The 27,095-nt window shown below is 39.5% G+C and overlaps 2 protein-coding genes across 2 annotated transcripts in view; one reads left to right on the plus strand and one right to left on the minus strand.

Annotated features, from left to right (window-relative positions):
• Positions 1 to 36: 36 nt before the first annotated feature.
• PDE12 (phosphodiesterase 12) lies at positions 37 to 4,729 on the minus strand. Its single transcript, XM_074913817.1, has 3 exons — positions 3,476 to 4,729; positions 2,380 to 2,458; positions 37 to 1,658 (listed from the first exon to the last, which is right to left on the minus strand). The coding sequence occupies exons 1-3, from the start codon at positions 4,724 to 4,726 to the stop codon at positions 1,216 to 1,218; spliced, it is 1,773 nt and encodes a 590-aa protein (XP_074769918.1). The 5' UTR covers positions 4,727 to 4,729; the 3' UTR covers positions 37 to 1,215.
• A 664-nt stretch (positions 4,730 to 5,393) lies between these two features.
• DNAH12 (dynein axonemal heavy chain 12) overlaps positions 5,394 to 27,095 on the plus strand; it is a 72,481-nt gene continuing 50,779 nt past the window's right edge. The window contains exons 1-18 of the mRNA XM_074913816.1: positions 5,394 to 5,494; positions 8,017 to 8,180; positions 10,327 to 10,417; positions 10,700 to 10,726; positions 11,681 to 11,870; positions 13,167 to 13,242; positions 15,013 to 15,171; positions 15,856 to 16,051; positions 17,211 to 17,399; positions 18,391 to 18,541; positions 18,651 to 18,742; positions 19,002 to 19,180; positions 21,148 to 21,283; positions 22,139 to 22,264; positions 23,941 to 24,075; positions 25,086 to 25,279; positions 26,190 to 26,427; positions 26,838 to 27,023. Coding sequence (XP_074769917.1) covers positions 8,017 to 8,180; positions 10,327 to 10,417; positions 10,700 to 10,726; positions 11,681 to 11,870; positions 13,167 to 13,242; positions 15,013 to 15,171; positions 15,856 to 16,051; positions 17,211 to 17,399; positions 18,391 to 18,541; positions 18,651 to 18,742; positions 19,002 to 19,180; positions 21,148 to 21,283; positions 22,139 to 22,264; positions 23,941 to 24,075; positions 25,086 to 25,279; positions 26,190 to 26,427; positions 26,838 to 27,023 — 2,529 coding nt within the window. The 5' untranslated portion in view covers positions 5,394 to 5,494. The remainder of the gene's footprint in view (positions 5,495 to 8,016; positions 8,181 to 10,326; positions 10,418 to 10,699; positions 10,727 to 11,680; positions 11,871 to 13,166; positions 13,243 to 15,012; positions 15,172 to 15,855; positions 16,052 to 17,210; positions 17,400 to 18,390; positions 18,542 to 18,650; positions 18,743 to 19,001; positions 19,181 to 21,147; positions 21,284 to 22,138; positions 22,265 to 23,940; positions 24,076 to 25,085; positions 25,280 to 26,189; positions 26,428 to 26,837; positions 27,024 to 27,095) is intronic.

The raw sequence follows: 27,095 nt of genomic DNA on the forward strand, positions 1-27,095 counted from the left end.
ACACCAGTAACTAGAAAAAAACTCAACAGCCAATAGTGACAGACAATTGAAAAGGAAACTTTATTAGGTGAAAGAGGGAGATATAGTGAAATAGTTTTCAAATCCTTTTTGTTTCATATGGACTACTGATGCAGCTTGTTAAAGGATTCAAACCCCTCCATTTAATGAAGGTACCAAGAAAATACATTTCCCCACATCTGAATTGCCTCCTACAAAATAGGGAAGACTAAACTGTTTCTGGAAGGAAAAAAATGAAGGTAAAAGCACTTAATTTATGTTGTCTTTGTATGCAATAGAGGAACAAAACAGAACAATTGTGATAAAAGGTCTGCTCATCACTTGTGTTTCTTTTTTAAAGATTTAGGCACAGGTAGCTAATGCACCACATGAACTATTCTGTATCTCCCCCTGCCCAAAACCAGATTATATTGTTAAAAAGCTCCCCCCTCATCCAGAGCTGGCTCTCCTGAACTTTTAGTATTTCTTTTATTGCCAATGACTATAAACAATAAAAGAAACTTGTTCAAAGTAGATGCTACCTATCCAGGTGCTAAAGTTACCCTCATACCCCCTACTAAGTAGGCAAGCAAAATGCTTCCAAATCAATTATAACCTTGAATTTAACATGGTTGATTGTTGACAGAACACCTATTCACTGATAAATAAAGAACATATTTTCACAAGGCAGTAGGTACAAGTACATTGTTCATGCCACTCACTAAAAAATTGGGACACAGTAATGGTAAGTGAACAAGACAATTTCTGAACTTACATTTTTTTAAATTGTCTTGTCATGACAGTAATTACAATGAGGTTGAATCAACTAAATCCATTTGTTCTCAGGTTCTGTGTTTGATTCTGAATTAAGCAGGGTTCGGTTTGCACACTGTCTTAGAAATCTGATTAAATCCATATTTTTTAACAAAGTAATTATTAATCCTTTAAAAACACCAATAAAAAGGTGTATGATAATCCAATTTTCAAAAACCCCTGTCTTAAATATATTTTTCCTATTAACATATAAAAAGGGAAATGTTGTCATGCAAATATTCTGAACAGTGTGATATTCAGTAGAACCATTAAACACATGAACTTTCCAGTAACCATTCTGACTTTCCTTTTAAGAGCATACAAGCCAGGGTGTAACCTCAGTTCCCCAGCAGTAAATTAAATTTTTTGTTTGAAAACCCCCAAAAGCACCATGCAAGAGCTTATCTATTTCCACTTTAAGTCACATACTAGTGCTATATGATCAGAAGGATGTGAAACACTTGGCAAAGCCTGATGGGTTGTTACTTCTTCATGACTTGGCAATGGAATGACCTGTTCAACCTCTAAAGCATTTTTGTCAATGAAAATATAGTCCAGGCATCCATGAAACCCACCAACATAGTTTGTATAAGCAGGTTCTCCACAAGCACTTAGCAGTTTGAAAGGATGGTTTAGAGGCATGTTGCACCTTTCTTCTTCACCATTTGAGACCCAGTCTTCATGATCTTCAGCAATGCCACCACTGCTAATAAAACTGTAAGTCCCTGACGACGGTGTACTATTAAAATCTCCACAGAATATGACTGGTATACCAGGATACAAGTCACACGCTATGTGCTTGATGTGGGACAAGGCTACAGCAATTTGGATGAGACGGATGTTCCCACCTAGGAATATAGAAACATTTTACTTTCAATACTTCACAGTAGCAATGGAGGAATTATGCTCATCTAAGCATGTATCATGTCTAGCTCTGAAACAGCAATGTCATTTTAGATTTTCTGTGCACCACATTTCAGAATACTTTTCATAAGTAAAGGAAGCCTTCGAAGTTTGTGACTAAGAAAGTTTTAGAGATGCAGACAATGTTTTAAATTAAACTCGCACATGCAAGAACTCTCACCCATAAACACCCATATTACAGCACCTTTTTGTTTCATGGCATCCATTCCAACAATGTTCTTGAAAGGCACAGAATCAAAAGACAACTAATTTCAAAGAGGAGAATCTCTCCTAAAATCTTCTGTAGCCCTCGGGGCAGTATTCCAATAGAGCTCATGCAGGTACAGTAGGACTGGGAAGCCATGAGCAGACACAAAGCTTTATTTTATGGTCTGCAATTTGGGTGAATTCTGTGTAACATGATTTACCTTCAGCTGTATTCTACTGACTCCCAGGCAGACTAGAACAATCTTATTCTGAGCAAATAAACAAACAGCCCTAGCAGCCTGGTTTGATTCATCTAGGTAAGAAGCAAGGCAGGAAACCCTCAGTTCCAGAAGAAAATATTACAGCTGCAAAAGAATGGGGGGAAATCTATTCTCCCTAGGAAGGGCAAAAACCTTTGCAAACCCAGTCATCCTATATACACGAATATGACAAAATTACCTTTTGGGTGCCAGTAAAGGTGGGTATTAGCTACACAAATCTTCCTGGAAGGATCACTTGTAGACTGAAGAACTGAAACCTTCAAGAGAAAAAGCAGTCTGATGAGTCTTAAACAGAGAGGTTATATATTTTAAATAATGCAATAGTCACCTTATGCCTTTATGGCAATCCAGTTCAAAGGATCTGGTGCTTATAATTTAATAATTTATCTTCTACATACGGCCTGGGTATCAGCCAATATATTACCACTACATCCAGGTATTTGACAAATGTTCTTTTGTCCCTGTCTGTTTTGGCTGTGTTTTTTTTCCTTCAATCCATTCCATATTTTTTCATAAGCTGTTGCTAATGCTGTGCCATTCTTAACTACTTTTATTTTCTATTTTCCCACCTCTGCAACAGAATTCATATCTCTGCCTTTAGCAAGCAAACTGTAGCACTGCATAGTTGTTAAATTGAACATAAATTTAGAGGTGATATCAGTTATCAGGGAAAGCTTGTAGTCCTACTCAGATCACAAGTAGGAAAGTTTTACCAAGTGTTTCCAAAATTCCTGACACGGACCTCTCTCTTACACATTTGTACTTACACAATAGCTCTGCTTACAGACCCACTGGCATCAACAAGCTCATAAATCTATCTAAACCTGTTCTGTCCCTACTGTCACTTTCTAAAGCAGCATTATTAAAGCCAGCTAAATTAACTTAATCTCATTTAGATCTGATTTATAAGATTTATGAAATACATGTTCTGACATACAGGAGTATGTAGTGAAAAACCTGGCTATCACCAACCAGGAATTGATACCTGGCCCAGAATGTCAACAGCTATCTTAAAGAAAATAATACTGGCTTTTTTAGCTTTGGTAATTCAATTTATGCAGTTCAGTGAAATCCCAACGTTTTGTTCTTGTTCCTAAGTTGCTCTTCTGCTCTACTCATTACTGTAGCTGACAGAGAACATACCACTTCAGACTGTTAATTCCTCACCTCCCTTCTCCTGTGGCTTGACCCTCAACAAACGTGTCTTGGCTGCACCTGCCTGGAGACAGCGCGAGGAGAGGGGAAAAAGGAGGAATGCACATAAAGGCTGGTACCTGCAGCACAGAGGACCTCTGCAACACCTTCTCCTGCACCAAGGGGTACTTGGCCAGTTTATCACCCAGCTCCTTGTGCAGCGGGTCCGAGAGCAGGGCTTCGCTGAAAGCAATGTCGTGCTGGCTAAGGAGGCTGAACTTGTCCCTGCGATAGAAAGTGGCCAGGCCTTCGTGCTGCTTCTCCTTGATCTTGAAGAGCCCCTCGAGTCCAAAAGCATCCAGGGCTGGAGCCAAGCTGTCCACGAAGACGGACTTATCCACCTCTTGTAGGCAGACGAGGTCGGCGCTGTAGCCCGCCAGCTCCTTCTTGAGGAGGTTCTGCCGGTAGTCGAGCTCCAGGGCGTAGGGAGCGCAGTACGGGTAGAGCACGGTGCGGGAGAACTCCGTCTGGGCGTAGGTGTCGGCCAGGATGTTGTAGGAGACGGCGCGAACGGCGCCCTCCCCGCAGACCTTCCTGGTGTAGAGATGCCGGGAGTCGAAGGTGCAGGCGCCGGGGCCGGCCTCCACGGGCCCGCTGCTCTCCACCTCGCGGGGCGGCCCGTAGCGCCGCGCTCCGTCCCCGGGCGTGCAGCGCAGCTTCAGCCGCAGCCCCACCAGCGCGTTGGAGGGCGTGAAGACGCGCTCGGCGGCCGCCGCCTCCACCCAGGCCGGGCCGCCGTCGCCCCCCGCCTCCCCCTCCGCCGCCTCCTCCTCCCCGCCGCCGGGCCGCCGCTCGCGGTACCAGTGGAAGAGGCAGTGCTGCGGCGCGGCGAACTCGGCGCTCACCTTGGGGCACACGGGGAAGCCGGCCAGGAGCGAGCGCGGCAGGCGGAGCTCGGTGAGGGCCGGCGGGTTGCGCTCCACGCGGTACTGCGCCTCCCCGATCTGCAGCACGGCGCCGTCCTGCCAGGCCGCCGCGTTGGGCACCTCCTCGGCCACCGCCTCCCCGTCGCGGGAGAAGAGCCGCACGGCCGGCGCCGCCGCCTCTTCCCCCGCCGGGCCGTCCTCCGCCCGCGCCTTCTTGCTCTTCTTCGCCGCCTTGGCGCGGCCCTTGGCGGCGTTGGTGGCGATGCGGGCCAGCGCCCGGCCCAGCGGCTCCGCCTGGTCCCGCTGCATGTGCCTGGCGCTGCCGTCGGGGAGCACGAGCCGCAGGCTCAGCTTGGGCTCGGAGGGCACGCACCGCACCACGGCCCGCTCCATGCCGCCGCCAGCGCGGGGGGCGGCGGGCGGCCCGCGGAGCCTGCGGAGGGCGGAGCGCAGCACGCGCCACATGGAGCCGCCGCCGCGCGCCAGCCCGCGCGTTTCCGCGGGGCGCGCCCGGAAGCGACGAGCCGCGCGCGCGCGGCCTGGGCAGCGGCGCTGCGCCCGACACGGCTCGCGCCCAGCCCCGCAGGGCGGCGGGTCCGCGCTCCCGGCGTCCCGCTCCGCCCCTTCCCGGGGACTCACCGCCGCGCGGTGTAAGCGACACCGCCTGGAGAAACGGCGGAGCCGGGTCCCTCGGCAGCCGGGCTCCGCCTCCTCGGGAGAGCTCCGGGCCCGCCTGCGGGCGGGGGAGCGGGTCGGTGTCCCGCGGGGTGCGCGCGCGGATGGGTGCGCAGTGCTCCTGGGTAAATCAAGCGCTTGGTTTGTGCTTGGCTTGAAAAGTCAAACCGAATGGTCCCGGGCTGAGGAAATGTGTTAGGGGGCTGCCCAGGGCCTTCGGAAACCCGTCAAAAAAATCTCTCCAACTGCTCTCCCTGTCTCTGCTCACGGCGTTGCCCACGCAGATACAAAGTCGGGATTTTGAAGTCTCTCTGTCAAACGTGGGCAGGTGGGTAGTAAATCTCTGGAACTTCTTAGCGTGTCCATTTATAGTTTTACAAAAGGCAGGAGCTTAGCAACAGCCATCTGATGCGTGAGGGTATTACAGTTTCTGAAGCATTCTCCCTGTGATCTGGAACAAGTGAGTTTTTATCTGCTTTGTGCAGGCAGAATGCTGGTACAAGGAGACTGACTTGCCTAGGCTGTATTAAGCCCTGTTGGCAGACTAGGAAATTTAAGGTAAGATTTTTTTGTTGTTGTTTTTTCCTTATTGTAACAGTATATTAGCAGTCTGCTGTACCGAGTGCAATAAACACCCTTTCCGTGAATAAGCCGGCGCTGGCTGAGCGTTCTGTGCGGGGCAGGTGAGCCCTGTCAGCAGTAGGGACCCCGGCCCGCACCGCTCCCGGGTTTCCAGGGGAGGCGGCCAGAGGCCTGGCCGTGTTGTACCAAGCCCTGGGGGAGCGGGGGGCGGCGGTTCATGCCCGCGGGTGCCGAGGGCGCTCCCTGACTTCGCGTGCGGCCGCCGGGGCGTCCGCAATGGCGGCGGGGCGGGCGGGGGGCCTGGGGCAGCCCCTCCCCGCAGCTCCCCTCTGCCCAGGCCACAGCCCCGCCGGGCTGGCCCGGCCCGGGCCTCGCCCCTTCCGCCGCCGGCCGCCCGCCCTCGGCCCCGGGGCAGCCGCCGCGCTGTGCTGGTGAGCCGCCGCCGCCCTGGCCAGCGGCCCCGGGAGAGGTGAGGGCGGCGGGGTAGGGCCTGGGGGGCTCTTTCCTCCGCACCGACGGGCCGTGTCCACGGGCCCGGCCGCGCTGGCGGAGCGCCGGGAACAGGTGATGCCGTCTCAGTTCTCTTCAGCTGAGCTTGATTTACTTTGATGCCTCCGCCACTGCCCGGTTTCAGTAATTTCTAGCACATACTGCTAATCTAGGAGGTAGCTTCGGCTTTCTGCTCCGCTGCGAGAACCGCTGAGATGCACTTCTGAGTTTGTGTATCGTGTTTCCAGGGAAACCCCGCCGTCAGTCTTTTGGGGTAGCCATACTCTGCTGCAAGCAAGACTTAAGCTGCTGTAGGATAGTCTTTTAATGACACTGAGCCTAGTCACACAACAGTCTTTCCCCTTTATTTTCTTTTTTTCTGTCTTTAAATGAGGTGATTATCAGACTTTGTTTGCCAGGTATCTTTAACCGTGGTTACCCAATTATCTGCTCCACATCTTCATCCTGCCCCCAGAGTAGGGTTCTCATTTCAAACCCATACCTATCTCCACTTCCCTGTTGCACAGCCCAACTACCCGTAACTGCGGTCAAAACCAGAACTTCCATCTGTTTAGCTTCAATCCCATATCGACCCCACCAATTTATAAACTCTCTTTTCATTGGGAATCTGCATCCACAGGCCAGGATCCCCTCATTAACACTTTGCTTGCCTCTTTCATTTTAGTAATCTCTGTTTAGTTTTTGCTCAGTTTAGCCTTGCTTCTGAAGATGTGCACCTTGGCATACTCTAAGCAAATAATGTCTAGAGAACCTAGAGTTGCTGCAGCTTAAAAGAATAAAGTACTGTCAAGCACCTGCTTGGTATTTACAGAGGCACTTGTTCTGGTAACGCAGATAAACGTTTCCAGACAAGCAGTTGAAATGAAACTGTGCACTGCTCTGCCTTAGGTAGATAGATACAACACTGTCATTGGGGTGTGTTGATGGAATATATGCTTATATGCAAGGTAGCGTTCTCAAGCAGCCTGCTAAGTCTACCATGAGACTTTCATCATCACAGAATTATTTCTGAATAGCCTTCAGTTTTACATGGCTTTTTACAAGTTGATCATGCAGTTTCTTATTCTTTCCATGTATGGAATAGAACTTTTAATGACTACTTTGCACATAGAAAATAAGCTTAATTATATTTTTCCTTGAGAAAAAGAAAAAGAGGGTGCTGGTTTTATGTAAATGGTTTCTTGATAATTTCCTGTACTTTGTTTCATGTCAACAGTGATACAGTGTCTAAGGAATAACTTGCTCATAGTTTTGCTACCATTTGCTTGACATTTTGGTGAAGCTATAAGTCTATATTGATGTGATTATGATTGTTTCTTTTCCTTTAAAGACTGTCTCTCCCTTCAGTAGAATTCTATGATCTTGTATTTGAAAATTTGCTGTGGCTTTACCTTCATAGTAACAGCAAAACATCAAGGATGCTTTTGGGCATTTTTTTCCTCAGAGCTTTAGATGCCAACCTTGTCTGGATTTGTTCCATGTTATCTAGCATGGGTGGATTTAATGAGGCAGTAGCTTTTTTTTAGTGACCAGACAAGAAGTAGTCACCTACGGAAGCCACAGGCCCCATCAGAACAGGAAATGTGCCTACATCAGGGCCAGTCTGGGGCAGTCTGCCAGGGGTTTCATAGGCTTCTTTTCTGGTGTCTTCTGTGCTGTGTACAGCTGGTGGATTAGCACTTAAAGAGATCTGTATTAGAACTTTACTTTTATGCAACGTGCTAATCTTGAGTTAATAGAACTGTACCATAATTTTTTACCATTGCAGACTTTCGTTTGTGTCCATTTCCCACTGAACTTTGCCATTTTAGCATATACAATATTTTTCTGTTTTCTCAAAGCTAAACTTTCATATCTACATTGTGGAAATCCCCAAGGCTACCTCATTTTACATCTTACATACATTCAACTTAATACATGCACCTGTTAAACTGCTTTCTGGACAGGATTAGTCGTATCCTAGAATCTTGGTTTTGTTTTGGTTGTAGATGCCGCACTCAGATGGAGAACCTTCCAATAAAAAGACTTTGAGAACTTTGTTTCTTCCCCCCATTTTACCTTCATCAGTCACATCTGATATGTCACCATTACAGAATAAACTACTGACATACCGAAGATGCAACGAACAGCAAAAGATGCTTAATCAGCTACTGTGAGTTTCATGTAATTCAAGAAATGTTGAAATTCAAATGAGAGAAACATTGCGCATTTGACATATGAGAAATAATAATGGTGGTTTTAATTTTAGAGGGTTTTGATGTTGGTATTACAGTGCTGAACACTTTCCATCTAAAATCATTAATAATAGAAGGTCATTTAATGGAAGGTCATTTTTCTTTTACAGCAGCCAAAATCTGCTTGAGTTATGTCTGGTGAGTTGTGAGGAGAATGTGACCTTCACATTTTGAATGTTGTTTATGATTGATAGACTGAAAAAAAACCCTTTCTCTTTATGTAAGCCTTTTTTGAAAGAGAATCCAAGTCTAGATTACTTGCTTGCTTCTGTATGAATGATCCAAACATGGGTTGCTTATAACAGGCTTCTTTGTCACTCTCGCCATACATTTGCTGCTGAGCTTAGTGATCTGTGTCACTGCCAGAGGAGCACAGCTGCCAAGATGATTGGTACACTCACATAAAATTGTCTTTCAAGATTTTCATTTGCAAAGGAGGAAAGACAATAGGAAAAGGCTGCTTTCATGTAATTGTTGTATGTCTAATAGAAAATTAAGTTCTTTTTTAAAAAGATTATTATTTTGATAGAAATTTATTCTTGAAATACCTCCATTATGTTCAGGAACTTACTGAAGAATCCCTAGACATGTTGATTATTTTGGCATAAATACGGCAGGGTTATGTGGGCTAAGGTTTCATTGTTTATAGTAGTATTATGAAATATATTTCAACTTACATTTTCATATAGAAGATTAAAAAGGTAAGGACATCTAATGGTATTTGATAGGATTAAAAAGCACAGAAAAAAATATTTTGCCTTCAGAAGAAGAAATGAAAATTAAAGACCTACATACAGTCTTAATTTAACCCATTTTAAATATTGTCACTGATATCAATAATTTCATTTTTTGGGTGTGGCTTTTTAGTTATTCCATTTGCTGTAGCTAGATTTGCTGATGGTAACAAGTTACTTAACTAATTCCTATGCAGTTGATGTTCCACTTTAATGGCTAAATTTTTAAGTGGCCAAGTATTACAGGGTTTTTTTCTTCAAAGATAATTGTATGTGTCCCAAATTGTTGGCTTCCTTTGAGCTACACAGTGGTATAAAACTAAGTTTCAGGATCAAAATCTGAGAAGAATTGATCACAGAGGGGATTCTGATTTATGCCAGATAGTGAGGGGGGTTGCCTTTGGGTTTTTCTTTTAAATAATGGTAGCAACAATCAGTTAGAGAAAGCAGATAATCAATATAGAAGTTACAAGTAAAGAAAGATGTTTCCTTTCTTTTAATAGCATAAAGGCTGTTATAATAGAAATCTAACAAACAAGAAGTCTTCATTTTAGCTTTTGAAAAGTAAATCCTGACCTTTCAATGATACCTGCAGTAGCAGAGTGCAGTTTTCAGAATGTAGGTGTCCAGTATGTTGAAAATGTCAACTATGCTGTAGTAGTAACTTAGTGTGCAGTAGGATGACTGCTGACCAGCCATCTGACAAAAGGTGAATATTCTGCTGGAACAGCAGTTACGTTAAATGTAACAATTTTTACATTGTTGTACGCAGTGAACGGTCTTTTAAATAAAGCCCCATGAAATAGTGATTTGAGTGTGTAGTTGAAATTGGTAGTCTAGCTTCCACTTCAGTTTTTAACTGAGTGATATTGAGATAAGGCTGAAATACTCTTTGCAAGATACATACAGAGTGTATTCCAAAAGGATGGACTGAAATGTTTTCATGTGTAATGTCAGCAGGACATGCCAACATTAACCATTTGATAGTTATTTAGCAATTTATAACCACAGGCAGTAAAGAAGAGCTGGTCATAAAATAAACAACTTTAGGAGTTTTGTTCAGCTTTTTTTTTTTTTTAATTTCCATAATACAGTTGGACAAAATCTGTTATTGTTTGAGGAGAAGTGAGATATAATCCTAACAGAGCACTGGGCAATTGGATGATGTGAATTAAGATGTTTATATATTGTGATTGTGCTCAAGATAAATGTGGCTCTTTATATAAGAGAAGGCAGAGTATGCAAAGGCAGCCTTACCTTTTAGTGATCAAAGAGTTGGTAAACATTATTTGTAGATTTTCTGCACTTGTGACACTATGTTTTACTTTAGAATTGATCGAGCTTTAAAAGTCTATCACGTGTCCATGGAAGAAAAATATCACAGAGATCCTGTACTTCCTATCCCGGAACTGCCTTCCACTGTAAGAAAGTATTTCTTGAATATTTTAACTGTTGCCTGTTTTCTTCTTTGTTATTGGGGCATTTATGCCTCTTCCTAGTATTTACTTAAAGATATACTTATCTCAGTCCTTAGTAAGGCATAAATGCGTTTATATGCTCAAGTAGTCCCACTGAAATTGATACCTGTATATGTACAGAATAAAGGCTTTATTTAGGAATAATATTTGTTAAATTTTATATTTCTGATTTTTTCTGTTTATATTTTCTTAATACATTATGATTTTCTGTTCCTTTTTATACAGATGAACAGTGAGCAAAAACAACGAAGAGTGAGTTCAATTCTTTCTTCTGCTTTTTTAGAGTAGAAGAATGAATGGTCTCTGTTTGAGAGGTTGAGTGTCTTTTGTGGAATTGATGGTGGTTAAACAGGAAAAGCTTTTTCAGTAGTCTTGTTGGGGAAAAATGGAGTAGTGAGCCAAACAGAAATCTTTTCTTGTGGTTCAGTAGAAAGAAAGTATTTTTCTGTTACAGAAAATATGTCCATCAGTAATTTAAGTTTTGATCTAAACCTTACCTAAAGACCATTCCTTAGAAAAATTTGTAACAGCCTTCAGGATTTTTTCAGTTGGGGGTCAGAGATCATACTTTAGCCTGTACAAAAAGTAGTCTTTGACGTTGTTCACCTGATCTGAAGAACATGTACAAATCCTAGAATGTGTGTATAGCATTCAAAATAAGACTTTATCTCTGAGACCCACTTTAAACTCAAATTAGCATTGAAATGTTTATATTAAGTAGTTTAAGGTAGCATCTGTTTTTCCTAGCTGATGTTAGGTAAACTTGTGCTGAAAACTATAGAGATTTAGATCTTTTTTTGTTTTATAAAAAATCTGTCACTCAGAGAGCGGCATAAATACCTATGTCTTTGGCCAAAAAACCCCCCCTATTTGTGCATACTTTTTGTCAGATAAATGTGTGTCCGAAGAACAATAGCAGGAACCTTGAACAGTTTTGTTGTCAGTCATAAACTTCAGCAGAGAACCCAGGAAAATGCCATACTAAAAAGTACAATATTTTGTATTTAAGCGTTGAGACAGGGAGACCATCTTACCAACCATAGCGTTGCTTTTAGTGTAGTAGTTAGTGAATACTAAAAAGATTAGATTATGTTGCCTGCCCTTAAGTATAAAAAATGGTGAATACAAAGAGACTTCATTGTCAAGCTTAACACAAAAATATTTACATAGTCCATTATTAGACCTCTGACAATACTGTCCTTTCAGACAAACTATCTCTTTATGAAAAAGTGTGTGCGAAGGCATCCGGTGGTTCCCATTCAGCAGCAGTGGCTAATGTCCATGCTTCAGTTGGTGCCACAGTCGCTTATGGAAGGCAAAGATAGGCAGCTGTTAGCTGAAAAGCTTTTACAGGAGGTAACAATGGATTATGAAACAAGCATGAGAAGATATATGGGTAAGTACCAGAAACTACACAGTACTAATAGTAATATATTAATGAGTATATATATAAAATAAGCTGTTCCGTGTTCTCCCACTGAAAATAATTTTTCTAAATTGTTCTTTCAGCCAGGCATGATCTTTGTAATTAACCACTGATTCCTCTTTTTCTGCCTCACCAAATGTGTATTGGCTGTAATGTTTAAGGCAAAACTTGATGATTTGATTTGAACTGGTAAAAAGTACCAGCCAAAGGTATAGTTCAAGCAAAGACAAAGGCAACTATAGACTTCATGAGAAAAAGGTGGATTGCTGATGACCTTATTTCATTATGTCTTTAAACTGTTTATTTAATTTGATGCAAGAATGTATTGCTGCTTTCTACTAAAGAACGTAGAAACTTTTTATGTACAGGTTTTTTTAAGTTCTTCATCCCCAAGTACCTCCATAAGTTTCTGATCCTGCTTTCTTGCACAAGGAAGAGGAGGCTTGCAATAAAAATCTGCAAAGATAATTAACTGTTTTCAGATATCACTCATACAACTCACTTTGATTTTTAAACTTTTTTAGGAGAGTCATGAACTGGAATTTTCAAAGTGCATTCCCTTGAAATAATGTATTAATGTCCTTTTTATTTACATTTATAGTATCTGAAATCTGAAATTGAGCCGAATTTTGTCAATATTTTGGTGGATGGCTGATCTTTTTAAAAATGCAGATTAAAAAAATTACTCAACTTAGCGTGGAACTAACTTCTTCATAATATCATCAGTGGGATAATTATAGTATCCCACTATAATTATATTAAATAAAATTACCATGACTGTAGAATTATAGAATATCTCAAGTTGGAAGGGACCCATATGGATCATAGAGTCCAACTCCCTGCTCCTCGCAGGACTACCTAACACTAAGCCACGTGACTAAGAGTGTTGTCCAGATGCTCCTTGACTCTGACAGGCTTGGTGCCGTGAGCACTTCCCTGGGGAGCCTGTTCCAGTGACCAACCGACCTTAGTGAAGAAATTACTTAAGAAAATACTTTATTTAAATACTAGTCAATCTGAAAACCTTCATGAATAGGTGACAGAACTGGAATTAAGCCATCTGAATCTTTGTATGTATTTAGCAGAAGCTATGATTTTGAGTTACCTTTGGGAGAATGTGTTTTCAAGACTTGGATGATACAGTTACTCTTCCATCCTACTATGTGCTTGATTCAACCTGGAGAAATGTTGAGGAAGTACAGTGCCTGTTGAATAAGGCTTAACTTTCTTCTGATGTTCATGTATTTTATTTTTTTTTTCCCCTAGTGCGAAGCGTTCTTATTAAACCAGACATAGAAGGACTTGAAGATGAAGAGGAGGCAACTTTGCCTTTATTACCTCTGTGAGTGGACTAAGTTATCTGTGCTGGGTTGGTGTGGTGGCATATTGGTAGCGGGGAATGGGGCTACAGCAGTGGCCCCTGTGAGAAGCTTCTCGAAGCTCCCCCAGCTCCAAGTCTTACCCACCTCTGGCCAAGGCCAAGCCAATTAGTGACAGCAGCTGCACCTCTGTGATAACTTATTTAAGAAGGGGAATGGGAGAGGGGGTGGGGGACTTTGGGGAGGTGTTATGAGAAGGACACCTGTGTGAACACCAAGCTCAGAGGAAGGAGGAGGTGCTGGTGCTCTGGAGCAGAGACCCCCCCCTGTATCCCGTGGTGGGAGGGCAGGGCCACCCCCCCAGCACCATGGAGGTCACTGGAGGAGCAGAGATTTGCCGGCAGCCTGTGGAGGACCCCCGGGCTCTGTGGGAAGAAGCCCCCGCTGTTGTAGTTCAGTGCTGGGAGGTGCAACATGGGGAGGTGACCTACACCAGAACATCTCTAGAAGAATGCATCCTGTGGGGAGGACTCGGGGCTGTCTCCTGTGAGAGGGACACCCTGTGGGGCAGGGGGTGTCCTTGGAGGAGGTGGCGGACTGACTGCACCCCCCATCCCCTGCCCCTGTGCTGCAGGGGGGAGGAGGTACAGATACCAGGAACAAACTGAGCCTGGGAAGAAGGGAGGGGTGGGGGGAGGTGTTTCTAAGATATGGTAACGCTTCTCACTGTCCCACTCTGTTAAGTGTTGGGTTTGTTAGTGTTTGAATTGATGTCCTTTTTCTTCCCGTAATGAACCTGTCTTTTGCCTGTGACCGTAGAGGCTGAGCCATCCCTCTCTGTCCTTATCTCCATTCCTGAGCCTTTTGATTCATTTTTCTCCTTCCCAGTGCTGCAGGGGAAGGGGTGAGCGAACATGAGCTGCATGGTGCACAGCTGCCCTCTGGGCTCAAACCACGACATGAGCAAATAACACACATAGTTGCATAACTGAAATTCTTGTTGAGCTGCATGAACAGTTATGGCACAATATTAATTCTGGAGTCCCTTCATGAGATATTTTTTCTGTCTGTAGAAGATCTTACATTTAAACATCATATATCTGAATGTTTTACAAAGTTTTAACACTGACAGTGTTTCATTACTGTTGTTATAGTTACATAGAGTAGCAGTAGTGACTGCAAATGATACTTGCGGCTCTCAGTGCCCAGACACTGAAGTTGTATTGCAGCCACCTCTGGAATGAAGTGTGTGTGTACAAGGCAGTTTACTGGTAGACAGCGGTGTTGTACAGTACTTTAACATGCCAAAACTGCATCTGATGTCAAGGTTTCATATGGTTTTGGTGTTATGAGCTGAAACCTTAAGACCAAGGAAAAGGCTATCGTGCTCTGCCAAAATAGAAGAGGAATTCGGGTAGACAGAATTGAATTATCTGAATTGCACAATTTGCTGAAGCATCAGAGTGTGTGCCACCTAAATATTGATGATAAATACTTCCTGTTAGCAGCTGGTGAAGTTAGAAGTTTAGATTGGAAGAACTTCAGGAAGAGCAGGTGATCGGAAAATACTCTGAAGTATAAAACATGGTTCATCAGACAGTAGCTTTATGGCTTCCACGGCAACATATTGAGGATCTAATGTTACTAATAACTAATCGTGTTAGGGAATAAGCTTTTTAATGCTACTTTTTATACTTAAGGTTTTATTCAAGTATTGCTTGAGCTCTTCACTTTTATATGTTGGTTGGTTTGTTTTGGTTGTTGGATTGCTTTGTTGTGCTTTGTTTTTTCAGAGGTCTGGATTTTTCTAGACCATGGCATAAAAGTTTTATCCAAGCAAAAAATAAAATCCTTTCCAACTTGCACATTCTCCACCCCACAACGAAAGCTCTACTGGATTTGGGTTATGCAGCATTCTCTACCTTTCTTATAGTGGATTTCTCAAGTTTAAGGTAAAGTCTGTTTTGGTGAATTATTAACCCATATAGCTTTTTGAAATGGTAAAGAAGAGTGTGTTTAATTCTATTATTTATCCTAAGATTTTTTTATAAAACAGATTTCTTCAAAGTGTTATTTAATGGTCTTTGAGTAGGTTACTTTGTGTTATGACACATTAAACTTTTCTTCTGTCTGTTACATCTAAATATTTTATTGGTGCTTAAAATGCTGGTAATATCAGCCCTTTTGATTTATGTTTTGCCTTTAATTCTGTAAATGTACTCCTGTCATTTAATCTTAATGCCATTGATCCCCATAGAAGTCTGGTTGAAGTAGCATTTGAAAAATTGGCTTCTCTTAATATTACTATTTGTAGGGAATTCTGTGCTAACCCTGAAGATCAGATTTCTTGATGGTTTTCATCAATTGAATTTTTATTTTTATTCTTGGAACTTTTCATTTTCAAAAAGATAATTTTCAATATATTTTTCCTCATTACTTTTTCTGGTAACTGTTCTTTATTTCCTGAGATTTGGGTTATTTTTTTCCTCATTTAAATCTACAGAAGTGATGCTTAGGTTCCCACTGTGCTTTCTGCTAAAAAAGAATGGGTTTGTAATACAGCATACATTACTGTTGCTTTACTTCATGGGTTTTTAATTTTTGTTTATAAAGTTGCCTGTAACTTTCTTTTCTAGATTGAAGGAGCCAGTTGACTGTCAGTCTTTAAAGACTGATGTCTCTCTAAGCTGTTCTAAAGCTGAAGAGAAGATACTGAGTACGTGGTATCAGAAAGTTATCAGTCTCTTTACTCAGAAGGAGGCACTGAATGGTGTAAAGTTGGATCAGGTTGACTCTTTTTATAACTGTGTGGCTACTCTTATGTCTAATCAGGTAAAAATTTTTCCTCTTTGTGATAAACTTAATGTGAAATTTAGGTAATTTTAATGAGTCAGGACATTATACAATAAGAGGCCTGTTTAATTAATCATTGTTAGTCATCTGTAGCATATAATCCAGTAAAGTATTCAAAGTCTTAAATATTTGTAACTTCCCTCATTGAAAATAAATACATAGTCTTGTCTACTTCTTTTTCTTCTAGTTTTTTAGCCACAGAAAATTTATTCATTCTCCCAACTATAATGTAATTAGCTTAAAGAAAGAAATATCTTGGTGTTCTCAGGACCCTTCCTATCACCGATCTTGGCACTTCAGTTACATGTCATATATTAGTAAAATGAATAAAACCTGGTCTCTCTCCCTTGAAAGCAAACATGTGTACACAAACAGACTGAAAGTCCAGCTCTGCCAATGTATGTGCAAGTGGCTATAGTTCTGCAAAATTTCCCAACAATTTTTTTCTGTGGAAAATTATACCACAGTGCTTTGTGGGTTCATTTTTTTTCTCCCTGATTATTTATATCAAGATGGAAATTATATGAAGTGTTTATCAAATTTTTTTAAAGGAATTTCCAATTATTTTATTTCCTAATAATAATTAAACAGTAACATTCAAATGAAATCACTGATTTCAGACTCAGACAGTTGTTTTTCAAATTTCTTAGTTTACTGAAAATTAAAAATCCTTTCACTTTCAATTAACTTAAAGCATTTAAGAATATAATAATCAGTGGGAATATATATATGTGCCTTTGATAAGGCAGTCATTTTTAGGATTAAGCCTTTAATTACTTTCTAGAAAAATAATGGAACAATAGTCTAATCAAACCATTGTCATATTAGAAGAAAGTAAAAGGAAAATGCATTCCAGATATTTCATTTGTACTTAAAGCATGTGTTAGCAATAGACTTACTTTTGTAGCAAAAATAAATGCCTGGGCTTTACTGAAATGTTTGGTTACTTTCATTAGGTTAAATTCTTTAAGGGTTGGAACTAATACCCACTGAAGTCATTAGAAAAATTCACGCTACTTCAGTTAGACATGAATCAAAAGTATTGAAATGAATGGGAATCCTGGCTTACTGAATGAAGGGAAAGTGGGATGGGGTTTTCTGTTCTTTCAACTAATAGGTGATGTATGTTATTACCTAGCTGAAAGAATTATTGAGAACAGCGATTGAAGTTTTTGTGAAACTGTTTGATCCCAAAGACGGAAATTGTGTACCTTTATTTAAGATGGAATTGACTCTTGATGAAAAGAAAATGGAGTTTTATCCAAGCTTCCAAGACCTAGAAGAAGGAATTCTGTTTATGGTAAATCGTATAGGACAGACTCTCCAGGTGTGCTTTTATCTTTTTTTAGATGTGCAACTGCTAATTTGCTCAGTACATGAAAATATTAGTAGTTTAGAACTCTGACTATCATGTTAATGGGAAGCAGAATGCAACTTGAGGTATTTATTTTCCATGAGCATTCTGCAGGTCACTTCATGGATCTTGATGCCCAGCAGAACTCCAGGCTCTGAAACTCATTTTGTTATTCCTTGTTCATAAAATTTGGTACACCTGCTACTGGCTGTTTTAATCTGCAAATTAATTGTAGACATAACATACCCGGGAAAGAAAACTAGATAGAAGATAAGCTTTTTGTTTTCTTTGATACATTTAGAAAACCTGAGAGTGCTTCAAGTATAAGCAACCACATATTCTAATTTATTTATGTATTTATGTTTAAAATAGAAAGTCAAGTAGTTTTGCAGTGTATACTTTTGGTGAACTAACATTTTGCATAGAAATATAATTAGCACCTTAGTCATATGTGTGATGATTTACAGTAAACTTTCATTAATAATTAAGGCAAGGAAAATTAGAGTTTATATTCCTTTTCTTTCTAAGAAAAAGAAAAGCCTCAAATCCCTAACAACTAATATATACAGTATCTAAAGATTTATGTTTTAGGAACTAATCTGTGACTCCAGAGAATGCAGCTTTTCTGGGGGTTTTAGGTGTATCCCTGTGGACTGAGTATTGGCCTTTAATCATACATGACAGTACTTTCAGAGGAGTGTTTTGGGTTTCATTTTGTGTGTTTGCGCATAGCATAGAGTTTAATTTTATGTAAGATCGGGTAATTATTTTTTATCTGTTTTACATGTTTCCTGCTAAACTTTGGGAAGAGTTGTTTTAGGTGTGTATGAAGCACATGGTCTTGGTCACAGTTAGGGTCTCATACTTTTCTGATACAGTGTATTCTACAGATTGCAACTTTAGATACTTGTATCCTTGTATTGCTTTTTAGAATTTGAATAATCAGAACTTGCACTTTTATTAGAACATCCAAACAGTACATTCTTGTCTAATGGGAGGCACTACAACTCTGGACACAGAGCTTCCTAATCATGTCATAGTCTGGGCCACATCGACACTGAAAAAATCTGTCAGGGACAACTTAGAAGGTCCAAAGGAGTATTTTGAAAACTATGGTGAGTGATAGAAGAGTCTTTAAATAATTGTGTTACTTCTTTGTAATAAGTAATTTACTGTACAGTGTATGCATTATATGGATATTAATACGATATATTTGAATTGTAGTTAAAAGGTATGGCTGGCTTGTAGATGGAACTGCACAGGCACGCATAGAAAGATTTGAAGCAGAAGAACACAGTTTTGATGAATATACTGCTGTAAGTTTTAATTCTACATTTTATATATTTTACAATTTTTACTATATATACAGCAATAATAAAAAGAGAACAGAGGATAAGGGGTGCTTAACCTTTAGCTAAAAATCATGTTTACCTACAAATCCACAATATGTGTTTTTTCCCCTAAATTCTATGGTAAATAGAAAAAAATATTTATTTTCTTCAATGTGTAATATTCATGTAGCTAAGTATTTAAATAACATCTCTGAAGTGTAAAATCTATAACGTTTTTCTGAAGTTCATAGATGAATTCTTCACCCACAAGAAGGAAATCTTGAGTTTACCACAGGTGGTTCATTTTCCTATGATCTGTTTGAATTGTGAGGATTTAAAGCAAGGTTTGGCTCATAATGCAAACACCTTTGCAGAAAGGCTAATGGACAGAATAGTTGCAAGTCACAGAGAGGAAAATAAAAAGTAAGTAGAGTTTTCTGCTTGTGGGTGTTGTGTATGTTAAATGTATAGTAGAAACATGTAGAAGAAATGCAAATATACCATACTCCTGTTTAATGAAGACTCTTGGCTGACTAATGATCTCATGCAAGTTGCACCAGCTAATGTATTTTCCTCCGTTTTAGACTCAAAAACTAGTAGGGGAACTTACTAATAGACTTGGATAGCAGATGAGCTAAAAGATCAAAGGGCTTCATTACCATTCTGGCTTTTTAAGTGTGAAATATAGTACTACTGCACTGTCAAAGGAAAGGCTATCTAGATTCTCTTATTACATGATAGATAACCTCTAGGTTCTCATGGATAATGACAGATAATAGTGATCAAACAAAATAGAGTAGACTAGACTATTTCAGTTGGAAGGGACCTACAACCATCATCTAGTCCAACTGCCTGACCAGTTCAGAGCTGACCAAAAGTTAAAGCATGTTGTTAAGGGCACTGCACAAAGTGTCTCTCCAACACTGACAGGCTTGGGGCACCAACCACGTCTCTAGCAAGCCTGTTCCAGTGTTTGACCACCCTCTCAGTAAGGAAATGTTTCCTAATGTCCAGTCTGAACCTTCCCTGGTGCAGCTTTGAACCATTCCCACATGTCCTATCACTGGGTACCTGGGTGAAGAGCTCAGCACCTCCCTCGCCTCCTCAGGAGAGGTCACCCCTCAGCCTCCTTTTCTCCAAACTAGACAAGCCCAAAGTCCTCAGCTGCTCCTCAAGGACATTCCTTCCAGCCCTTTCACCAGCTTTGTTGTCCTCGTCTGGATGCATTCCAGTACCTGAACATGTTCTTAAATTGTGGGGCCCAGAACCGCACACAGCACTCCAGGTGAGGCTGCACCAACGCTGAATACAGCGGGATAGTCGCCTCTTTTGACGGGCCGGTTACGCTGTGTGTGAGGCACCCCAGATGCAGTTTGCCCTCTTGGCTGCCAGGGCACACTGCTGGCTCGTGGTGAGCCTGCTGGCAACCAGTGCCCCCAGATCCCTTCTGCAGGGCCACTCCCCAGCCACTCCTCTCCCAATTTATACTTGTGCCTGCATTACTCCATCCATTGACTTGTTAAATTTCATGCTATTGATCATAGCCCAATGCTCCAATCTGTCTAGGTCCCTCTGCAAGGTCTCCAGTCCCTCAAGAGAGTCAACAGCACCTCCCAGTTTGGTATCATCACCAGACTTGCTAATGGTGCATTCAACTCCTGCATCCAGATTATTGATAAATAAACTGAACAGCTCTGGCTCTAGAATTGAATCCTGAGGAACATCACTGGTGACTGGTTACCAGCCAGATGTAGCCCCATTCACTACAACCCCTTGAGCTCTACACTTTAGCCAGTTCTTCACCCACTCACCCCACAGCTGGAAAAGTTGCCCGGAAGGATGCTGTGAGGGACAGTATCAAAAGCCTTACTAAAATCCAGAAAAACTACATCCACTGCCTTCCCTTCATCCACTAAGTGGGTGACCTTACCATAGAAGGATATCGAATTAGTTAAACAGGAGGTTAATTTGCAGATATTCATTAGATCACGAGTGAAGTCATATTAAATTGTTTGGTTAAAATGAACAATTATAGTCAAGTTTTATAGTGATTCCACATTACCAAAATGACAAAATATTTACTAGGATAATGTTTGTGTGTATGCTAACATTACTGTACTTACTTTTGGTAAGTACATGAACTTAATTGAAGCATTTATTGCAAAAGAACACCCCAAAATCCAAACAAATCAATTATTGCAAGTTAATAACCAGTATTTTTCTAGACTGACTTGGTCATATTCCCTATTTAGTTTCATAAAGTACCGGAGTTTGTGCAGGAGTAATACTTAAAGAAGTAATTTGAACATTTAATTCCATTAAAGCTGAGCTTGAAGCCAGTCAAACTAAAATCTTAAAATCTTGATATTTTATGTAAAATAAATTTATAGGATATGCAGGGAATTTGAAGCAATTAAGGAACGTGCATTAAAAGTTCCCAAGACAACAGAAGAAATGGTGGAAACAATAGCTTACATAAAGAAGGTCAAAACAAAAGATATTCAGGACCTGTTGTTAAGAATCAAGGTAAATGAGCATCCTTTATTTCTTAGTCTTTTACCAAACATGCTGTCCTATACAAATACAGAATTCATTCTGGAGTGCAGAGACTTTTGCCTGGTTATGTTGCATGTATGAATAAACTGTACCCTCAGTGTTACTTCAGACAGAAGTGGGAAGTCCAGCTCATTCTTTGCCATATGCCTTTCCTTCTTATTCCCCATTCCCATGTGTTCTGCATGTCAGTGAGAAAATGCAGCTTTGAGAAATCATGGCAGATGGTAAGACACTCAGTTTATTGTTTCTACCTAGAGACTTACTTCAGGCCTGCTAAAAGCTATTCATGCAAACGTAACACACAAATGTAAAGATAATTTAATGTGTAAAACAGTCATGACTGAACACACAAGAAGCAATTTATTCTCTGGGCAGGTGTTGTTACATTGGCTGTAGTACTTTGTGTGTGCTCAGAGCACAAAACTGAAAAAATGTGTAAGGTTTGGGTCAGACAAAACCATTACTGGATAGGAAGCTCTTTGCTATATGTTATGATGATATGTATCACATTTTCTGTTATGGTAACAGGTCTGTAAACATAACACACATTCTGCAGATTTATTTTTTTTTTAAATATTCTTATGATTAGATTTCTGCCTGTAGATTTACAGGCCACAGAAGTCATTTATAGAAGTAAGCTCATGAATGGAGCAGGGATTTTAATAACTTTTAATATGTATTTTGAATATTAATGTTCAGTTGGCTGAAGTAGCTCTGCATTTTGACAAGTCCATGAAATGTAGACTTCTATTTTATCTTTGTAGATCATATTTTCCTACTTATATTTTAAACAGTTCTAAAGTTTTGTGAAATATCTTTTTGTAGGAGCGCTGTTGGCAAATGAATTACTTCTTAGATGTTTTTTTATTTGCTCCTGAAGACATTGCACTGAATGCAACAGTTCTGTTATGGCCAAAGATGATTAATGCTATTTTTGATGAACATGATGATGTAAGAGCGTTTTCTTAATTTATAGTATATTTTGGCTTGTCAGACTTTTCACTTGAGCTATTTATTTTCTCAGCAGGCTGCATGTATCTACACATATAATTGCACATACTAAATTAGACATGCATAGATAACATATTTCCAGATTTTTATATTAACAGAAGACTTTTTGTGGAGTAATTAAAAAATTGTCACTGTAACTTAAAACCTTCAGCAAGTCTTATTATTGCAATTTGTTTGTGGTCAGTACTAGATAATTCATAGGAAGGTGAAAATTCACTACACTGCAGTCGACTAGTATTGAAAATGTAACTGCCAGGCCCTTAATAAGAGTTAGTGCTCTGGACAGGAAGTCATCTAATTAAAATGTTATTTTGTTCTGTCAATAAAAGAACAGTGGGAATTGTGGGGTTTAGGTAGCAGTCATTAATAGAAAAATATGCAACATCTAATTTTCTCTGTGTGACTGTAGATTACTTTTATTTTCTTCCACTTGTCTGTATTCATTTTGCTAGAATTCTTTCTGGCTATGATAGAGTAAATCAAGACTTTTGGTGTTCTCTTGCCTTTCTGTAGTAATTCAGCATAGATTTAATAATGTCTTCTAAAAATGTTTAAAAATTAATAATTAGCATTTAAGAAAAATAAAAATATCAGTATAATTTAAATATCACAACTAAGAATTTCTCTTTCACTAAGTCTTATCTAGATACTAAGGAGAATGTCCAGGGGCAGTAAATTGCCTCTGACTTAAAACATACCCAGCTGGGAGGCTGCTATGTCTGTAAAACATTTTGTTTGCATGTTATCATTCTTTAATTCCCGAAAACTAAATGAGTGAAATTAATTTGCTACTTGTACACAGAGAGTCTATGATGCTTGTTCAAATTCTTTTTAATGATAATGGTAGTACAGAGTGAATCTGACTTAGAAATTGTCCCTCAGGGCTGTATCTCTCTGTAGCTGACTGTCTAACAACTTGCATTGATAAAGCTTGAGGACAAGAATAATTTTACAAGTTTTTAGGATTTTATACTCTCAGATATTAATCAATTCTTATTCTACTGCAGCAGGAAACGACTGGTTCCTCCTTTGCAGATGTTCTGTTTGTCTGCTTCACAATTTTTGCATGGCAGTAGGTGTCCTTGTCTTAGGAGATCTCTTCTGCCTTGGTTGATTTCTTGTTTGGTACCTTAAAAATAACCCCTCTCTGTGCAGACCTGGTACTTTAGAGTGGTCTTATGTTTTAGAATTTCTGCCTTCTGCAGCAGTAGATACATGTGGGATAGCATTGGCTTTCAACAACTGTAGATATCTTCTTTTGGCAGTAAACTACTGAATCCCAAAGATGAGAATCTCTATTTTTTTTCCTGTAATACTTTACTATCTTTTGTCTGATCACTGAAGGAGGCCTTTAAGGCAATCCTGTTATGATTATTGAGATAAGTGTTCCATGTTAACTTACAGAGGTTGCACACACTTGAGACATAGAGAGAGCAATTCCTTAAGACATTTTAATTATTGTAAGGATAATATCTAATCTGTGTTGTTTGTTTTCTGTCTCTCTGTGCTAAACATATAATTTAGATGATACTATGTATGTTAATCATTGGAAGGACTTACAACCACTTTTTTTGTTGCTTTTTTTTACCATTTTAAAAAAATCTATTGTTTTGTAGCTGATTGAACAGTCCAAATGTAAAAGAGAGCAAGAACTAATAGATAAACATGAGAAACTGATGGTGGAATTAGACAAGCTGACACGTTCTGTGACAGAGTTTGAGGAATACTCAGAACTGGATTGCATGCAACAGGTCTGATTAACATTTAGTGTAAAAAGGGTCAAAATGTTTTCTATGTTTAATGTACAGGAGTCACGTAAAAAACTTAGAATTAAAAGTAATCAGTTGTTTCAGTTCACACTTGTTAAAATATTTGTTATCCTCTTGCCACAGTGGACAAACTCATAAAATGACCTCTGCCTCCCTCCTTTTGTGCTTCATTGGCAATGACATTTGACTTAAAGGAAAGTTTACTATAAAGTTGTGCTTAAATTGGCTGGCAGGTAATCCCAGTAAGGACTGAGATATTACAGATGTATAAAGTGAATGATTTTTTTACTCTGGTTTGTATGAAATATGGAATTCTGGCCCTAGTGACATTCTTTGCAAATAACTTCAGTGGGATCAGAATTTTCTTCACTGTTTTTGACATATTGAGGAACTGAAGAAAAAAATATCAGGTTAGAGTGGTTGGTAGCAGTTTGGTTTTTTAAAAAATTATTTTTAAAAAAACTATCTTCTAAGAATGAACCTCAAAATTTCATTTTTCTGCTATTGAAGAGAAGACCACTGTCTCCAAAGCTTTGCAAATTTCTAGAAGTATTTTATAATTGCCAGAGCATGTTTTGCGCTTTAACTGGAGCATATCGCAGTTGTACTTAGTAATTTTGTTTTTTAAAAACAAACCATTTTGAACACAAAACAGAAATCCTAAACTAAAAAGTCCCAGTTGCCCTTATGACATTTTAGATACATAAAACCAAAACATATATGCCTGCCTTCTGAACAGTGAATTTTAAAGCTCAAACATTTTGAAAATGGTTTTATACTCTTAAATTCAGTAATGATAAAACCAACTTTATTTTTCTTGGTGTTAATCTAGGTTCTTCACAGTTTGTCTACTCAAGGACAAGACAAGTTTTAACACATTTTCTAAATTTTTAAGAGATACAAAATCCTATTATAGTTTGATATCTTATTTTGATAGCTGTTAAGAGCATAATTTAATTATCATTTCAAGACATAAAATTATTTGATTTCAGTATGTGGCAGACCTGAGGTCATTACAGAAATGCATACAGGAGGCTGATGAAAGAGTAGCTGTTATTAATAAAGAAGAGGCTCTGCTCAAATGGCAACTGAGTGACTTCCCACTTCTCAATGGCTTAAAAGCTGAGATTGAACCATATCGGAAACTCTTTCATCTTATACTGAAATGGCAACGAACAGAAAAAAGGTAATTCAGCTCCTGAAGCTAAATGAGGGAGAGTGGGAAAAATGCTCATGCTGCTCTTGTTCATGTCAGATGTAGAATATGGATTATTTTTCTTATAAACAGTTATTTGTTATTAGCAATCCAAGTATAATAGTAACATAACTTGCATATCAAGGTTGTTACTTTTAATGAATCTAGAAAAAATGTCAGGTTGGGGTTTTTTTAATGTAACGCAAAGGAGTATATCGCATACCGGGTTCTAATTGTATTGGTCATGCTGGTGAAGCCTATCATAAAACAAATTCCATGAAAGAAATGTGTTAGGGAAAAAAAAAAATTTGGTTGGTTATGAGCCACTTTGTATACCAGAAAAGGAAGAACTTCAATTAGAAAGCTCACAATCTGGATGTAATGTCAACCATTTTTAACCTAATGGCTGTCCAAAATGCCATGTAGATGTGATCAAATGATTACATTGCTATCTGGTGGCTCAGTCCTACCACAAAAACTATAGTATGTCTGAGTCTAAATTAAGTGAGATTTGTTTACCAGTTCCTCCACTCTTTGGAAGTTATAACATGATATGGCAAGAAAGTATAGGTTTTTCTGTAATACAAAGGCCTAGTATATTTTGATGTCATATGTTGATCTCTATCCAGAGCTTAACTTAAATATTTCTCAATCCACGTAGTTAGTTTGTTTCAGTATGTGACTGACTTGAGAGAATTACACAAATACGCAGAAGAGTGTGATCAAACCACCTTTAGTTGTGCATTAGAATTTTGCACAGAATGACAATAACTGGAAAGAGCAGCTTTGCTCTAGTTTAAATAACTATTAATCTACATCTTGTTTGTGTTGGAAAACAAAGTGTTAATTAATTGTGGACTATGTTTGTTATTCTGTTTTCTAACTTTGTGGTTTTTCTCAGATGGATGGATGGTACCTTTTTGGAATTAGATGGAGAAAGCATGGAGGCCGAGGTCGATGAGTTTTATAGAGAGATATACAAAGTGTCAAGGATCTTCCAACAAAAGCAGAAGAAAATTCAACAGGAGCTGAAAAAGACACCACAACACAAAACTGTAGAAGAGGACACAGAAGAAGAAAGAAAGGCAAATCCAACTCTTATGTGTTCTTCAGTTCTGGAGCAAATTAAAGACTTTAAGGTAAGAAAATATGAGGGATATTAATATTTGATGCCGAGGGACAAGTGCTAAATTCAGCATGCAGAGTAGAACACTCTTTAAAAATAAATTTTGTATGCAGAGAAACATTTAAGGATGTAGTTGAGGATTTTGAAATGGGACTATATGTTAATGGAAGCTAAATTTAATATAGCTGAAAATTTGTTCCTTTTTTCTGCTAAGACTGTGCTTAATAGTTTTATATTTCTTCTTCAGTAATTTACTACAGTATTTAGAAATGGAATGGATAACTGAATGGATTCATCTGCATTTTCAGAAAAATTTTCATGTCATCCACTACTGCAGCAGAATTTTAAATGCACATAAAAGATGATTTTAAAGAAGTAATGCACATCACGATATTTAGCTTATAAATGTTTTTCCTCAATTAGGAGAATATTCCCACTGTGACTATCCTTTGTAACCCTGGCATGAGAGCTCGTCATTGGCAGCAGATATCAAATATAGTAGGATATGATTTAACACCAGACTCTGGAACTACCCTGAGAAAAGTTTTAAAGCAGAATCTAGGCCCTTATTTGGAAGAGTTTGAAGCTATAAGTGTAGGTGCAAGCAAGGTAAGCACAGAGATTTGATAGTGACAAATATGACATCAGGTCTCTTAGTGATTGCTTTTATGGGTTACTAGA

The sequence above is a fragment of the Athene noctua genome, chromosome 10, assembly GCF_965140245.1.
Source record: "Athene noctua chromosome 10, bAthNoc1.hap1.1, whole genome shotgun sequence".
NCBI classification, from domain to species: Eukaryota; Metazoa; Chordata; class Aves; order Strigiformes; family Strigidae; genus Athene; species Athene noctua.